This window comes from Polypterus senegalus, chromosome 8, assembly GCF_016835505.1.
Source record: "Polypterus senegalus isolate Bchr_013 chromosome 8, ASM1683550v1, whole genome shotgun sequence".
In the NCBI taxonomy this organism is placed as follows: domain Eukaryota; kingdom Metazoa; phylum Chordata; class Cladistia; order Polypteriformes; family Polypteridae; genus Polypterus; species Polypterus senegalus.
In genome coordinates, this window is record NC_053161.1 from 155,486,663 (window position 1) to 155,504,962 (window position 18,300).

Genomic DNA, 18,300 nt, shown 5'->3' on the forward strand with positions numbered 1-18,300 from the left:
ATTTCTGCTTCTGCATCACTTTATGTTATATAAACAAATCTGTCGAGACTTTGCAATTTAAGAACATTAATTAAGTTATATAAGTTATGATTGTCATGGGCAGAATGCCAAGGAACTGCCAAGGTTTGGAGGACATAGAGGTTGAGGACCAGAGAGTCGCCGTCTTACGCTTTGTAGATGATGCTGTTCTTTTGGCCTCATCAGTCTGTGATCAGCAGTGCCACTTGAACAGTTCACTCCGGAGTGTGATATAATTGAGATAAGCACTAACACCTCCTTATCTGAGGTAAAAAGGGTGGCACATTCTCTGCAGGCATGTCCGGCTATTGGTATTTTGTTGCCTAATCCAAGGAGTCTTGAAGGCAATTGCATTGCAAGTTATTGCATAATGAAGAGCAGTGGAATGTGGGTCCCGATTTGGGGTTTTGTACAAGTCACCTACACATGTCAAATTGGGAACGTGAGGTCTTGGAGATCCACAAGAGTCGTAAATGGATGTCAGATCAAACAGTGTAGGGGGAAGAGGGGGGGCACTTTTGAGTTTTATGTGGATTGTATTTGGAGGTCAGATCGAAGAGTAGGGGGAGGTGTTGGGGGCACACCAAAGATGACCCGAGGCCACCTTCTTTTGACACCAACAGTTAACATCTGTTATAGCTGACAAAATGCTCACCCCCGAAAACTTTGCTTCCCTAGGAGACTGTCTTGTTCACCTATATGATAGAGCCAGACATCCCTGCAGGTGCTACAGAGTCTTCTTCACGAGGATAGAGGTGATCATGAAAAGAACAGTTGGTTAATCTGTCTGTTGAAACCACCATCTTCTTTCTTGGCATCCCTCCAGTCCTCCTTCCATGAGATGTCATGTGCTCTCATATGCCTCACTCCGATCACTTGGGGTCAGAGGAGCCATCTACACTCACTTTGGCCAACTCTGTGAGCTCATTCAAGCCTGAATTCCATGAGGTGGTATCTCTGCAGCCTGAGGCTGACTTAGTCGACAGTCATCATTGGTTGAGTCAGATAGCCCTCCTACAACCTTAACCACAGTGTAATCGGGCGGAGGTGTAGAGGTCTGCAGCTAGACTCTGTTGGCACCCATTGGAGTCAACTCCTCCATACCAGGGTGGAGGCTCCGGGCTGCAGAGATATATAGTGGGATTCAGGCCACGATCCTTAAGGTGGCTCCCTGGCAGCCACACACCCAGGCCATTGGACTTTAGCAGCTCAGATTACAGTGTTGGGTAAGGCACTTTTAACAGTAATACATTAAATATTATTACTTAAAAACAATAATACAAGGTATTCAGAAATATTTTTTTTATTAAATCGTGAATTTATATTACATATTATACTACTTTTATTTCTTCACAAATAAGTTATGAAACTTCCAACATTTTCTGTAAACATATCTTTTAAAATATTACAGTACATTTGTGAACATGTCTGGAACTGAATGTACACTCAAATATGAGCACGCAAGAGCAGTTATGGCCACATTCAATATCATCACAACAAGACTGTATATAAATGAAAGCTATTGGGCTTACATTAAATATGCACTGTTGAGCTCTGGCACAGAAAGTTGTCCTCATTTTTCTGTATTAAACAAAACTGACCCTGTTATAATAGCACATTATTGTAAAAAATGTACTTTTAATTTCAAATTTATATGACAAATTTCCTACATTTTGTGATCAAATGAAGTTTAACTTAGACATGAAAAGCGAAAATGAAGCAAAACCCTACCACAAGTTTGTCAAAATACCCGGGACCTGTGAGTCTATACTGTATTTATTCTTTGAAACATGAAGTCTTTATCCATCCATCCGTCCATTATCCAACCCGCTATATCCTAACTACAGGGTCACGGGGGTCTGCTGGAGCCAATCCCAGCCAACACAGGAAGCAAGGCAGAAAATGCACACTGGGCAGGGCGCCAGCCCACCGCAGGAAGTCTTTATTACATCTCAAAATTAATATCTGAAAAATGATGTGAGCCCAAGACAGGATTATGAAGCAAGCAACTCATTGAGTTCAAGAGCAATACGTGTGGTGGTCCCAAATTTGCATGCAAGCAATGACAGCTTTTTTTTTTTTGGACTGCAGTTCAGACTTTATCCAATGGGCTGTAATTACCCCCAAAATGTTTTATTGTGTGTAGGCCAAATGTCTGCAGTAGGACATATAGACTGGACCGCCTCACAAGTCATTTTTAGTTCATGCTCCATCTTGTTAAACTGTAAGCATCATCAAGATACAAACATTTTTCTGCTGGGCAGAGGCAGACCTCACAAAAGCAAAATAAAGTCAGCAGCTTCACAGTGGGTATGAGCTACAAGACCCCTGCTATATACAGTGCCCACCATATATTCGGGAGAAGGTCTTATTTTTCTCTGATGTATTCCTCTGCTCCACAGTTAAAATAAATCAAATAATTCAAACTTAATTAAAGTGCTCATCACAGACTTTCATTTAAGGGGATTTGCATACATTTCATTCACAGCATGTAGAAATGACAACACTTTTTATAAATGGGCCCCCCCAATTCAAGGCACCATAATGTTTGGGACACAGGAATGGCAGGTCAATTAAAGCTGTCATATTTAGGACTTTTGTTGAATGCAATGACTTGAAGGCTACCATTCACAGACATCAGCAGGTGTTGAGGATCTTCTCTGGTGATGCTCCACCAAGACTCTCATGTTGCCATCTTCAGCTCCTACTTGTTTCAGGGGCTTGTCCCCTTATGTTTCCTCTTCAGCATATAGAAGCCCTGCTCAGTTGAATTGAAACTTGGTGACTGGCTTGGCCATTTTAGAATGTTCAATTTTTTAACTTGACAAATTTTGGTGTTGCCTCATCAGTATGCTTGGATCATTATTTTGTTGTAGGATGAAGCACCGTTTAATGATTTTGGAGGAATATACTGGAACCTGAAAAGATCAGATTTTTCGATACACCTCAGAATTATTGTGTGACTGTCAACAGCAGTTCTATCATCAGTGAAGAGAAGTGTGCCAGGACCTGTGGCAACCATGCATGCCCAAGCCATAACGCCTCCACCACTAACAGATGAGGTCGTCTGTTTGCGGTCTACAGTAGTTCATTTTGTTCTTCACACTTTGCTCTTATAGGTTCATCTTTGTCTCATGTATCCACAAGACCTTTTCCCAGAATGCTGCAGGCTCTTTCAAGTCCCTTATCGCAAACTGTAACCTGGCCATCCTATTTTTGTGGTTTGCACTGTGCAGCGTGTCCTCTGTGTTTCTGTTCATGAAGTCTTCTGCTGATACTCGTCTCTGACAGACATCGGCCCTCTGAAGACTGTGTATGATCTGTCAGACTGGCATTTGGGGTTTTTTCTTTACCATAGTGAGGATTCTTCTATCATCAGCAGTGGTGGTCTTCCTTGGCCTACCAGTCCATTTGTGATTACTGAGCTCACCAGTAACGTTTTGTTCTTAATGATACTCCAGACAGTTGCTTTAGGTCATCCTAAGGTTTTACGGATGTCTGTTATGGTTTTATGCTTGTGTTTCAGCCTCATACTGGCTTCTTTGACTTTCATTTGCACAGCTCTTGTCTTCAACAATGGCAACTACAGACTCCAAAGGGTAGAAGCAAGCCAAGGTTTCTTGTTAAGCAATGAAACCCACCCGAGGAATCAAACGCCTGTGACACCAATTGTCCCAAACATGATGGTGCCCTGAAATGGGGCAACCGTGTATAAAAAGTGTTGTCATTTCTACACAGTGTGACTGAAATGTATGCAATTTCCCTTAAATGAAAGTCTGAAATGTGCAATTTAATCAGGTCTGAATTGTTTGATTTGTAATATTAAACTGGGAAGCAGAGGGGGAAATCAAGGAAAAATGTGTCTTTATCCCAAACATTATGGAGGGCACTGTATAAAGTGAAAAGATTTTGTAGTAGGGAAGGTGGAACAGCTCTGCAGACTTGCTTTGAGTAGTCAAGTCTGCTGCGTCTTTTATTGTTTTGCGACTGTTCTGTGACTATTTGATAGAACAGTAAAAGAATAGTGTCTGCTGGGTGCTGTTGATAACACATGTAGCTTGTTAAAAGGGTAATATTATTACTTTTCAGGTTAAGGTAACTGTAGTATTATTGCTTATTTTAGAAAAGTACATTATATTACTCCAGACAAAGTCATATTATTATATAAGATGTTTGGCTGAGAAGCACCTTGTGCACTTGTGCTTCCCATGCTCTGCACCGGCTCTCTTTATGGCACTTCTAGGCAGTTCCCCCCCTTGACGTGTGTTTTTGTGTGCTGTTGGTCAATTTCACGTTCTCGAGAGTGTTAATGGAGGGTTGGGTATGCATGGTGTTAAGAAGAAAAAAACCAGTGTAATGTGGTGGTCCTGTCCCTACACAAATAATCGATTTAAACAAAAAAAGATAAAAATATTGGGCACAAAACTGAGCTTTGTCAGTACAACTTCGCTAATCCAATTATGCACATGCCGCACACCAGAAAATATGTCTGCATGTTTTTGCACATGAAGAAGACAGCTGAAGATGAGAATTTTGCTGGTTGTAAAACTATGGTGTATTGTTGCTGCTAATTCAATCGTTGTAAATCAGTGGCTCATCACTACAAGTAAGGAGTGACCATTTTGGCCAAGGCTCAACTCTTGTGTCAGAAGAAATGTAGAAGAAAGATCAAAGCTTAAAAGTCAGTTGGTTCAGTGAGAAAGTGAACTGACAGGAGGTGTCATCATTGGGTTGGTTTGGTCTCCAACGCTGCTTTTCTCATGTGATGATCTCTACCCGCACTCCTAATCTGATCATCTCCTCTTCTAATGACTTCAGGTTCCTCTTCTGATCTTCACTTATCTTATTACCTCTCACCCTGTGGAACAGATAGAAATTAAAACTTAAATCAAGCATCATTCGAGGTTCAACTGACACCCAGGAATATCTCTCTAACATCATCTGCCCAGAACTGCTCACTTTTTAACACTCTTTAGCAAGGAGTCTAAGAGGATCCTGGGATCAGAGTGGCTCTGACACGTGAGGTACCTATGCTTCCCTATACAATTTGTTTAGTACTAATGCTTTTATTTTTTTCTTTAGAAATTATTTTATTTATATAAAAGCAAAAGAGGCAAACAGGAAGTCTCTCCATCTCCCTGTCAGTCTACGTCATAGGTCACCAACACATCGCTCACGAGCTACCAGTAGCTCGCAGCCCCTTTCCAGGTGGCTCGCCAAAGGGTTAATGAATCCTACATAAATTTGAAAACTTGATTAGTCAAATTAGGGGTGGGCGATCTTCCCCAAAAAATCATATCACGATCCTTTGAACACAAAATCACGATCTACACTCTGAATTGCAATCTGTCTTTTCAATGTGGCATACACTTAAGAGACTATCTGGACTCAAACTCATCAAGACCTAAGTAGCACTTTATTTTAAATTTCAAACAAAGTTTCTTTCTTCTTGATGCCTTTTGCCCCTATGGCTATCCTGCTTTAAACTCTGTGTCTATTTGTTAACCCTTTCCTTCCCTTCCAGACCATTTGTCTCACTGGTAGGTTCTCATTTCTGTCTTCGGCCCATTTGTTCTTTCTCTCTCAAGATGTCATTCGCTGTTTGCTGTCACTGCTCTTATGTGACTGCAAGTCACCTTCTTATTTATTGTGCAGGAATTTAATCATAGCCTGCCAATTTCTAACCCGATTGATCCAGACCAGGGGCCTCATGTATAACGCCGTGCGTAGAACTCGCACTATAACATGGCATAAGCACAAAAGCCGAAATGTGCTTACGCACAGAAAAATCCAGATGCAGGAATCTGTGCGTACTCCAACTTCCACGTTCTTCCGCTACATAAATCCTGATCAGCGTGAAAACTAACGCTCGTGCACGCGCATTTTGTAACGCCCCAAATCCTCCCAGAATTACGCCTATTTGAATATGCAAATCAATATAAATCGCCCTTAAGCGCAGCCTTCTGTGAAAAGACAATGGGAAAAGCACGGGGAAAATATAAGAATTTCAGCGAATACCAAGTGGAGGCAAAGGAAAAACATACTATTTGTTCAAATAAGCCGTGGTATAATCAACAAAAGGAAGTTGATCGAGTGGCATAGCGTGTTGGAGAAACTTGAAAGCTCACGTTCACAAAATCGCACAGTGCCGGAAATAAAAAAGAAGTCACATATCAAAGTCGACGTGGAAAGCCGAGTTGTAAGCCCACTGTCTGAGTGTCATATGAAAGTTTATTAGGGTACAGAGAAAAAAGGCACACGGTGGGGAAAAAGCACGAAATGTCAACTTCAATCTCGACATTTCCACTTTAATCACGTAGTTTATTTTGTCATTAAAGTAGAACATCATAAACTTCATCTTAAAATTGTTTAATTAACCAGTTTCTCAAATCACATCGTAATTAAAGTAGCACGTTAAATGCTTTGTTTTGTATTTGATTTTCTATGTGCTCTATGTGTGTGAATCACTACTTGCTTCTTAAACCGGCTCTCTTCCTCCAACTGGACACAGAGTCCATTACATTCGTGATATTACAGCTCTCTGAATAACTAAAATACTGAGATGTATACGTGATGTCATTTTCATGATGATAGGAGTTAAAGCACATTATTAAACATGTTTCACTTCGATGAAATAATTTATTGCAGCAGTACTCAGGGGCGGCTCTAGGCTTGTGGTGGCACTGGGCAGAGGAAGAATCGGTGGCTCCTTCGCCCGCCAATGTCAGTAAGGTAGCTTATGCACGGTGGATGGTCACGTATGTTGCAGACACTGATAGCCGCCTCGTGCTCATGACACAAGCATTTAACTTTTGCCGAAATTTGTCGCTGTGTTTTTAGCTGTGTTGTTATTTTCTCTTTCTGTTTTATATTCAATATATATTGGCGTAGCCGTCACTGCAGTCAGTGCTTTTCTTTCCCCAAGTAACCGATCGCCATACAATCAGCTCTGTAATAGACGTTAAGCCATCTGTAAGCTTAGCGCCGATTCTTCAAAACGTTTAAAGAACATTGAAATATCTTCATAGTACATGTTTAATTATTCTATCCTTCACGACACTCCCAGTGAAGAATATAGATTATTTAAATGAAGTTAAAGTTTTATCTGTATAATTTAATAAACATATTTTGCTGCATTTCACCTTAAAAATGATATCGTCATCATATGTAAATACGCGCTTTATAAAGTGGCTCAGGTTGTGTAATATTATAACTGTAGTGCAAGTTTACAGTGGGGTGATTGTACTTATAAGTACAAACAGTTCTACAAGGAGCAATTGATTGAGTGCATTTAAAGTTCTTGGGATTAAACTGTTTCTGAACCGCGAGGTCCGTACAGGAAAGGCTTTAAAACATTTTGCAGTGGCTGAGGTAGCGTGTCCTTAAAGCTGTATACCGATAATTCTCTTTCCGATCAGCTGCTGCTGTGATTCACACTCAGATACAGTGATATAAATACTCTCAGTGGTGCAGTGAGAGAAATATGGAAAAAGATGATCCGCTGTGGCAACTCCTAACGGGAGCAGCTGAAAGAAGAAGAAGAAGAAGTGAGAGTAACAACACTAAAGCAGTTCTGGTATTTGGAATACTATGGCTGTTCCCTGGACCATTATATTGTTACAAGTTAATTACAATCAGATGCATTACACTAATAAACAATATGCGGTTAGTTTCTGTGTATTTATAAAGCAGCGTCATGAAAATAATGAGTAATCACACAAGAACAGTAGCACTGCTTTGACTCTGGGTGCCGCCAGTTTGCAAAACCGAGCGGAGAACTTGAGTAGGACAAGGCATGAGGTACCGTGGAAAAGTGCGTGGCTTTACGCCAAGTGTAGGTTTTATACATCGCGATTTGAACGTGGAAAAGTTCTTACGCAACATTTCTGTGCGTACGCACCGTTTACACGAGGCCCCAGGACTGCAGGGGGAACTGGAGCCTATTGATAGATGAAGAGAACTTTACTTGTCCCCAGGGGGAAATTTGTTTTTTTACAGAAGCTCTTTAAATACATAAATAGATAGATAAGTAAATAAGTAACTAAATAAATAATTATACACACACACTAGAATGACTATAAAGAATAGAAAACTCAAAAGAAAGGAAACTTTGGACTTGGCTGTGGCAAGCCCTGTGAGGCATTCTTCTGACATGTTGCTGTTGGTATAAAGGGCCCCCCGTAGCGTTTCTTAACTAACCTCTGCTGAAATCCCAGTGTCTACCATTCTCCTTGAGAATTTGTGTTTAGTTTTTTTCACACAATAGTTTCCTATACCACTGGCTGTTACCCAACCCCAAAGAATACCAGATCCACCCCATACTTAAAGTCGGCAAGGTGTTCTTTTCTTCAAATGATACCTAATTTTACATTTGTGGCCAAAGAAGTTGATTTTCGTTTCATTTGTCTGGAGTACTCAGTTCCAAAACACCTCTGTCTTATGCAGATGTTATTTTCTGTGCACCATCACCCCTTTCTCAACTAAACCTGTCTGCTGGTCCCTTGCACGCTTGTGGGGTTTTGCTTTGACTTCAAGCACAGCATACTGGCTGTGGTTCTGTCTGTCAAGTTTCTGTTCCCCTTAGCTGACATTTTGGACAGTGAAAAACTATATCTTTTAATGTATAGCCTTTGATGCTCATTTATAACCTCTCCTTACTTTGTAGACATCAGTTAATTTCATTTTCAGATCTTCAGTCAGTTACTCAGGAGAGCCTATGGTCGTTGAGTGCTGTACAACGTTTGAAGACTCGACGAGTTTATTAGGCTCTGCCATTGTCAACTCCTAATGACAGTTCACACCGAACGAGCTGCGGCAGACCAGACTAGCAACCCAACAAGTTCTGAGATCTTACAACTGAATGGGGGCTCATACTTCTTCAAATGCCTCATTTTATGTTTCATATTTTTTTAAGTTCGTGAAATACAGTAAATCATAACTGTACAGTAATATTAACAGATGATATTTTATTTAAGACAATATTTTAAGATTTGCAGGCTTTTAGTAGGGCTGGAAAAATTAAGCAGCCTATACAGTAAATTTATATTTTTTATTTTACAAGATTTTAAAGTATGGTGAGATACAATCAACAGAAACAAAGAAGGAAAAGTTTAAACTTATTAAATTGAAATCCCCTCTCATCTCCTGCTTATGTCTGTTTATTTCCCCACTGATTTCACAAGTGATGGTGCAGCCTGCCCTGTCCTCGTCTTATGGGATACAAACACACTGTGATATTCTGTTATTTCTCTAACAGACTTTACTCACTCCAGTTTCTTTAATTTGCAGATGGCGTTCCTCAGCCCCTCACATAGTAGATGCACTCCTGAATCATCCAGTTTATTGAAATTCAGCTCCAGCTCAGTCAGGTTCGAGTGTCCAGTAGAGAGAACTGAGGAAAGAGCCTGACAACATCCAGAGGTGAGACCACATGACTCCAGCCTGAGGAGATCAGCAGAATGAGAAAAAGTTACATCAGAGGGAGGAAGTGACGGTGACAAAAAGTGACAAGAGAGGGAGTGACTGAGAGTGAGAACAAGTGACAACAGAGATAATGACTGAGAGTGAGATAAAGTGACAACCGAGGGAGGTGAAGAAAGTGACAAGAGTTAGTGACAGAGTGAGATAAAGTGACAGTAGATGGAGTGACTGAGAGTAATGAAAAAATAACAAAGGGAGTGACTGTCAGTGACAAAAATGGCAACAGAGTGATTGAGAGTGAGAGAAGTGACAACAAAAGGTAGTGACTGAGAGTGAAAAAAATGACAACAGAGGGAGTGGCTGATGGTGAGGGACGGTGACAGAGTTAGTGACAGAGAGTGAGAAAAAGTAACAGCAAACAGAGTGACTGAGAGCAAGGAAACAGTGGCAACAGAGGGAGTGACTGACAGTGACAAAAATGGCAACAGAGTGATTGAGAGTGAGAAAAGTGACAACAGAGGGAGTGACTGACAGTGAATAAAAGTGATAACAGAGTTAGTGACAGAGATTGAGAAAAAGTGACAGCAGATGGAGTGACTGACAGTGAGAAGTAGTGGCAACAGTGACTGACAGCGAGTGTTAGTAGTTATGACGTTTATGTGAAAGAACAGCAATAAAAAAACTCAGCTCAACAAATGTGAAACATTTGGGGACACTTCAGGCTATCCTATTACAACAACAGCTCAAATCTGACCTTTAATTCCACGTCTTTTAATGCCAACATTAGTAGAGCAGTTACATTTCATAAAATCAACACCCAGTCAATGTTTACTCACCAGAGTTTCTCTAATTTACAATCTGTATTCCTCAGCCCCTCACACAGCAGACTCACTCCTGAATCCTCCAGTTTATTGTATCCCAGCCACACTCCAGTCAGTTTGGAGTGTTTGGCAGAGAAAGCCAAGGAGAGAGCAGAACAACATCCAGTGGTGAGATGACATGATGACAGACTGTAGAGACGAGAAGAGAGGAAGTGTTTTCTATGTCACAAAGAGCAAAAAAAAAAAAAAGAAAAACCACATCTGACAATGTAGGAGATGCTGCAGTCTGACCTGGAGTCACTACATTCAGTTTAAAATCTGATCTTTTATTCCATGTGCCTACAATTCTGACTAGTAGTGGGTAAAGTAGCCCAAAGTAGTGTTGAAGTAAAAGTAATGTTACCCTTAAAATAACAATCACATCAAAGAAAAAATACTCATCAGGCCGTGAACTAAAACTGTTTCATTCATATTACACAACTCAACTTGTTTCTAACCTTACAAATCTCTTTAAAAAAAGTCACTCTTCTGCATTTCGAGCCACACAAACTGTAAGTGCTATCTTTAAACTGCAGTCCTAATTCCAGCACTCAACTGAAAAATTGAATTGTGTTATTTTGTAAAAGTGTTCGTGTTATTTTGCAATTATTATTGCATTTTTTTCCTCTAAAGATGGCTGCATTAATTTGGCAAAAGTATTGGGTTACTCCTCAATTACAATTGCAGTATTTCAGAAAGATCTTGCCTGCTTACCGCTGCTAACGTAACGTGGCAGAAAGGTGCAGCAGAGCTAGTGGTCCTGCCTCACCATGTCAGGAGGTCAGGCGTGATTGGTGGTCTTGTCAGGGTCTGTATAGAGTTTGCACGTTCTCCCATAGTCCTGGCCTGCAAATGCCTAGGGTGGCATATGATTTGGGTGCACAAATGCCCCTACCCACACACTGCATACCCCCACATCTCCCAGATCTGCATGATCAAAATCTAAACAGGTTTGCCTCCACAGCTGGACACCTCTACCATTGTTCTGCACTCCTTCTCTTCCTTTCACTACTACTGCTATCAGCTAACCCAATTAGAGCATAAACATGCCTATCAAGGAGCCCCTCTGTTAAACTCCCTCATTGTAGGGGTCAGTGAAATGATATTTGCCACAATGCGTGCATGAATGTGCCCAGTGGTGGACCTACGTTATTAAGGCCCTGACGTGTGAATTGTTATGGGGACCCCTGCGCAATCAGCAGTGAGGACTGGATAACTACTGTTGACATCTTTAATGAGTTGTACCACAACAGATCACTGCAAATTTGAAAAAATGTAACCGCTACATCTCAAATTTTGATTAATATTGCTCTACTGAATTATACTATATTATTATTTTTTAAAACCCCTTTGCGTAGGAGTTAGACACACCAAAATATTTAAGCAACATGGATTAACGTGGGGTGGAGTGGTGGCATCCTGAAGGTTGCCGGTTCGAATCCCTGTCACTGCCAAAACAGATCCTACTCTGCTGAGCCCTTCACCTTCAATTGCTCCAGGGGCGCTGTACAATGGCTGACCCTGCACTCTGACCCCAAGGGGTATGCGAAAAGATACATAGTTATACAGGACAACACGCAGTGAAATGTATGTGACAAATAAATAAAGAATTATTAATTATTAAAGTCACTTCTGGAGACCCTTAAACTTAGTTTCATAGTAGCAGTGTTGTGCATGAACTAGTTCAAAAGAGCGCATTCATTGCACAAGTTAATTTTTCGAAGAATGGTGGACTTAACGTAACGTATTTGCAAGTGAAGAATTTGAACATGAGTTAGTTCAGTTTTAGGTGACATTCCTGATCTGGTTTAGATTCAGATTTGCCTTACCCTGTAATGTAGGGGTGGAGCCGAATCAGAATACGGTATTTGAATAAGCTCCAATAGTGGATTGTTACGAATATTTATTTCATACAAATTTATTGCCATTTATTTGTATTCGGGGAAAAAATAACGTAAAATCAAATAGGTGCTGTCTGGGTCTGCCTGCTTGTGCTTAAGCTGCACCCCCGCTGAAATCGAGCATGCAGTGAAGCTGCGTTTTTAACTTTTAGGAAAACGTTGGACTTCACGAGGCCAGTTTATATTTACCCCCGTTGGACACGTAATATGTGACGCGAATTTTAACTGGAAGCCTAAAAGGTTAGTTCACCTGCACGCTGGTTCCACAGTCGCCGTTTGTGTCACACAGTTGGAAATAGAGCAATGATTTATATGAATACTTGCATCTATTTCATTTCTTTTTTGACCAGTAGGATATTAACATATACGGTTATACGTGTTTGTTGCTGGGTATAACTCAATAAACTGTATTTAGATAAAAAAAGTCTTCATAATTATTGTATTTTATTCAAGAACATTGTAATAGCCCAATATAAGGCATGCAGAATTAAAAAAAGTAAACTCATGGGTCATTTATTCTCACTCCTTAAAAAATATAAAACAAAGTGAACATGAACTAGTTCAAAATTGAAATGGTGAACTATGAATGTGAATTTATTCATTTTAATCTGCGGGAGCTGAACTTTGAGCTATAGTTCTTGTGAAGTGTGAACTTGCACAACACTGCATAAGTAGGTCCACCCCTGTTATCTTTAAATGATATTCGACGCAAAGCCTGTCATTTTGCCTAATTTACAATTAAAAGTGTATTCAAGAAGCAATTGAAGACCCATTTGTTTTGTGAATTTCTGTCTAATTGAAAAGAAAAAAGAAAAAAAAAAACCTTGTGCTGCAAAACTTTATATTACATGCAATCGCTTTAATGATTGTAAGCATACAAGTTATTACATCTTTTCACTTGTGGCAATCAACGTTTGTTACCTGTCCTATTGCAAATTCTGAACAAACGGGCCTTAGCCTGTTACTCGATTATGTTTACCTCTTTTGTGAGTTACTTTGGATAAAAGCATCTGTAGCAAAGCTACATAACTTGACAGTCGGGTTGGCCTCCTGGACTGTTTGTCACTTTATTAGGTTGGCTGGAAGGGTGCTTGTAAATAGCCCTCAGGCACCTTTGGTGACGTTTCAGTCTGGGAGGACCCCGCCCGGTAAGTATTCCAGCTGCCTGTTGCCGGCGTGAGGTTGCCATAACAACCGAGAGGGGCAAGGATGTTTCGGCGGGAAAATTTTCCTATTTAAGGGGAATGGCGGATCAAGGAAGGAGAAAAAAAAAGAATCAAGAAGGAAGGAAAAGGCTGAAGGCAAGGAGTGACTATCCACGCTTAAAGGATCATTCTGGATCTTTCTTCACCCAGGGACGTCTGCTATTTGTGGGTGGCCACCCCGAAGAAATAATCCGGTGACGAATCCCCGAGAAGAGGACAGGTTGGTGTTCTCCGGGTGCTCCCGTCTGGTGAGTCAAATTCGGAATTTGCATTTCCTTCATGATAGTCCGAGGAGAAGCCGTTTCCACCGAAGGAACTGAACTGGATTTATTTTCCTTATAGGTGGATTAAGTACATTTTTCTTTTTTGACATTTCGGAGAACATTATTATTATTATCATTATTATTTTCTTTTGTTTATTGTCTACATCGAACCCGGGGATTCGGATTTGGGCGCTGGGGAGGGCGTCTGGGAAAGGGATTCACTATGAGCACTCAGGCACCGGGCACGTAAATGTAAATAGTAAATGTTAATATATTTTCATTCCCACTTTCCTTTGCGTGAGATTTTTTTTTTCCAGTTATATAAGGACGTGCAAAGGGGCAAAGAGGGGCCGACGACCGAATATGGTAATGCTGCTTTAACCTTCTTTTATCATCCACTTCCCTTTGGGTTGTGAAGTGTAGGAACCGCATGCGTTTTTCTTGCGGTTGCTACACATCTGCTGAGCAAATAAATGTAAATGTAAAATAGATACACCCATGAATTAAATAACGTATAGAACCCTCCATAATGTTTGGGATAAGGACACATTTTTCCTTGATTGACCCCTCTGCTCCACAGTTTAAAATTATAAATCAAACAATTTAAATGTGACTTTGCTGTCTACATGTAGAATAAGTTGGTGAGCTTGCTCTCCAACAGTTGAAAAATAACCACATGTATTTGTAAATTGGAGTTATAATTCATGTACTGTATGTTGAAATTTCAATGTATTTTGCTGCTAATATACTAACTGCATAGCTGGATCTTCCAGGAGAATGGGTAGAATGTTTTTGATCTCCTTTTCCGATCAATCGATTGATCGATAGATAGATACTTTATTAATCCCAAGGGGAAATTCACATAGTCCAGCAGCAGCATACTGATAAAAAAAATAAAGCTGCCGATTTGCTCATTTGAACTGGGATTTTTGTGACATCCACTTCTTGTCAACGAAATTCACATAAATAATTAATTGAAGAGTTAGGAGGCTTCACTATTGTCTGTCAGTACAAGATGGGAAATCTGGTCCTGGTAGCTGGAAACAGCCAAGGAAATGGACAGAATAAGTCAAGTGACAGAGAAGAGCTCTTTGCAGGAGAAACATTAAATATGAAATATAAAGGTAATGAGGGTAAGAGAAATGTAACACAGCAAAGAAATTTGGACGTGAACATCAGTAGGCTTTGCGTCCTAGGTGCCAAGTTACCCGACTATTCTCTAACATCTCAGTAATTATCTTTCTGATCATAAAATTAGTCATTACAATAGCAATTGATGAGAAGAATTCATCATTAATTGCAGAATTACGGTATTTAAAGGCTCCTCTCGAGTGCTTCCTTCTCTTGCACAATTTGGCTCTAAAACTAATCAGCACATCATTATCTCATAACAGGCTTAATTTTTGAGTTTGGCGTTTTTCCGTCCAGCCGATTTAGCTCTAGACTATCCTCAAGAAACTGTGATACACACACACACACACACACACCCATCATCAAGATATCTATTGTTTTGGTGTGAGGAGACCCTAAAATGCAGAAATCCATCGAAAACCGGAGATCAACATTTTTGACAAATGTAAAGCTTTTGCTCTAACCCCGGAGGTTATGGTGGGATAGGGTACAAAGCAAAATCATTTTTTGGTTTCCAATTGTGCTTGTATAAAAGGAGAAAGTACCAAAGGCCAAAAAGTACTCAAGAAGTTGGCATTTACTCACCCTAGTTTTTGTAATTTACAGTTTGGGTTCCTTAGCCCCTCACACAGCAGATACACTCCAGAGTCCTCCAGTTTATTTTTTGCCAGCCACAGTTCAGTCAGGTTTAAGTGTTCAGTAGAGAGAGCCGAGGAGAGGGCCGAACAACATCCAGAGGTGAGACCACATGATGACAGACTGTAGAGATGAGGAGAGCAAACGAGTTTTTATGGAAGCACACATGCACACTCACGAACACACTGTGTTTACTCACTTGATTGTCTCCAATTTACAGTCTTTGTTCTTCAGCCCCTCACACAGCAGACACATTCCTGAGTCCCCCAGGTTATTTTCTCTCAGATTCAGACCAATCAGACGTGAGTGTCCAGTAGAGAGAGCTGAAGAGAGAGTCTCACAAGATCCAGACGTGAGACCACAAGACCGCAGACTGTAGGGATGAAGAGAGAACAGCAGAGGTCATGGTGAGATCCTGACAGACTCACACACACTCATGTGCGTACACACCCACACACACATGCGATTTACTCACTTTATTGTCTTTAATTTACAGTTTGGGTTCTTCAGCCCCTCACACAACTGGCATATTCCTGAATCCTCTATTTTATTATCTCTCAGGTACAGCACAGTCAGACATGAGTGTCTAGAAGACAGAGCCGCAGACAGTGCTGCACCACACCCAGAGGTGAGACCACATGATGGCAACCTGTAGAGATGAGCAGAGATGAAATGATGACACAGACAGACAGGTGGGCAGAGTGTCTTATTTATTAATTCAATATAGTTTAAAGCTCTGAAGTTGTCTTTTTTCTGCAATAAACAGTCAAAGAGCTAATGATTACACATCTGCCACAGTGGAGGTGCTGTATCAAAGAGGACACCCTTCTTGTGTCTGCTGCACTGGCTCAGGTTGTGGTTGTTTACATGGCCAAAGGCTATTTTGATTACTGGTACTCTTTCTATATTTGCTAATTAAGTGTATGTCAATTTGTCAACCTTCATACACATCATCAGTAATCTGAATGACCCCCCTCCGTCTGTCCATCACTGTTGACCTGGTGAAGACAGAACTATGAAGACTGCACTTTGGCAAGTCTCTTGGTCCTGATGTCATTCGTGTTATGGTATGCAAGTCAGTTATGTTTCATTTCTTAGAACAAATGCAATGGAAATGTAGGTTTGCAGGGCATTCTGCCCAGTTATAGGTCAGATTAGGTTGTTGCTCCCAGAACACTGCGAAACACCTTGTGATCCCAGTTGGCAACCCACCAGGCAGACACATGGTCTAGTCCCATCCTCTAGAAATAGCTGTCTATTTGCCGTAGCCAGTGTTATGTGTGCATCTACTTAGCTAGCTGCTTGGGTCCTCAGCCAGGTCACCCTTGGGGAATTGCACCACATGGCATTATAGTGCCATATCTGATGCTCCCTCACAATGCAGGTAATGAACCTCATTCGGGAGTCCATGAGCAACCACTTCGACTCTCTGAAGAGACACAGTACCAAAGGAGTCCAGTCCTCATCTCAGGTCACTGGATAGCGTCCATGTCTCACAACTATATAGCATGACAGGAAGCACCAGGACTCTAAAAACTTGGACCTTCATCCTTTTGCATAAATATCAGGAGTGCCACACGCCCCTTTCCAGCGACCTCATGAGCCCCCCATGCTCCCCCAATTCGTCTACTGACTTCATAGAAAGAGTCACCAGAGACATGAATGTCACTGCCAAGGTAAGTAAACCTCTCGACAAGGTCGACTCTACCTCCACGAACAGTCACACTGCTGATGGCTGTGCCCAAGAGGTCATTAAAGGCCTGGATCTTGGTTTTTATCCAGGACACTCAGAGTCCTCACTCAGTCTCTCAAGAGCCCCGATTAGAGCCTCCATTGACTCCACAAAGATCACAGCATCATCTACAAAGTGAAGATCAGTGAATCTTTCTTCACCAACTGATGCCCCACTGCTGCTGGACCCTACGACCTTGCCTACCACCCAGCCCATGCAATCATTGAACAGAGTAGGAGTAAGAACACATCCCTGACAAACCTCAGAATCAACTGGGAAAAACACAGAGGTCCTGCCTCCACTCTGCACAGCACTCGCAGTAGCAGTGTACAGGCCGGCTATGACATCCAGCAACCTCAGGATGTCCCACAGGGCACATTTTCGTAAAGCATTCATTTCGGTTAATTGACTTGATTGATTTGCCCAAATACACTTCCAAAGAACTGTAACCTTAGGAAATGGAATGAGTATAAACCTGTCATGATGAAACATGGGCTTTTGTCATCTCAATAACCAGTTTGAATAATTTCTGGAGCTATTAGATTTTTTTTCTTGTGGCTTAAAATGTTTATCAATTTGTTTACTTACGCCATTTTTTTTGTGGCTTGATGTGGTCATAGCCATTTTGTGTCATTACTTGCATGGCCACAGCTCTCTTTGTTATTGTCATTAGGTGATGTGACACTTTATATCTTTACTACCCACCTATTTAAAATGGCTGCACATTGATATGCAACAAACTTTGATATTACTTAGGGATTGCTTCATGTTAGTTTGACTTTTCAGCTTCTGCTCTAGACCGTTTAACTACTGATTTAGAAAATCAATTTTTTGCTTGCTCCTTTGAATTCAGTTAATCACCTGGTCCACTCATTCATTGCATTCCAAGTGTACCATTTTTTTCATTCTAAAATGTACCCTTTTGGGAAGTACAGTAGAATAAGTGTGATGAACAATCCTAAATTGAATGATTTGAAGGTTGGAGTTCTTAGATGTAAAGAAAATACTACTAAAAATTGCTTTCCAAGTGTACCAATTATTTTATTCTAAAATGTTCCCTACACCAGTAACCTTAACTCCTCACATCTAGGGCTGTAGTACTTGAGCCCAGACTTGACAAGTTCTCTCTATTGT

The 18,300-nt window shown here is 40.8% G+C and overlaps 1 protein-coding gene across 3 annotated transcripts in view; it reads right to left on the reverse strand.

The window, feature by feature from the left end:
* Nucleotides 1-3,838: 3,838 nt before the first annotated feature.
* Nucleotides 3,839-18,300, reverse strand: part of LOC120533162 (NACHT, LRR and PYD domains-containing protein 3-like) — a 40,762-nt gene continuing 26,300 nt past the window's right edge. For all 3 annotated transcript variants that reach the window (XM_039759860.1, XM_039759859.1, XM_039759861.1), the window contains 6 exons: nucleotides 15,910-16,083; nucleotides 15,634-15,807; nucleotides 15,384-15,557; nucleotides 10,275-10,448; nucleotides 9,286-9,459; nucleotides 3,839-4,876 (listed from right to left, as the gene is read on the reverse strand). In XM_039759860.1, the coding sequence (XP_039615794.1) occupies nucleotides 4,777-4,876; nucleotides 9,286-9,459; nucleotides 10,275-10,448; nucleotides 15,384-15,557; nucleotides 15,634-15,807; nucleotides 15,910-16,083 (970 nt within the window). In that variant the 3' untranslated portion in view covers nucleotides 3,839-4,776. The remainder of the gene's footprint in view (nucleotides 4,877-9,285; nucleotides 9,460-10,274; nucleotides 10,449-15,383; nucleotides 15,558-15,633; nucleotides 15,808-15,909; nucleotides 16,084-18,300) is intronic.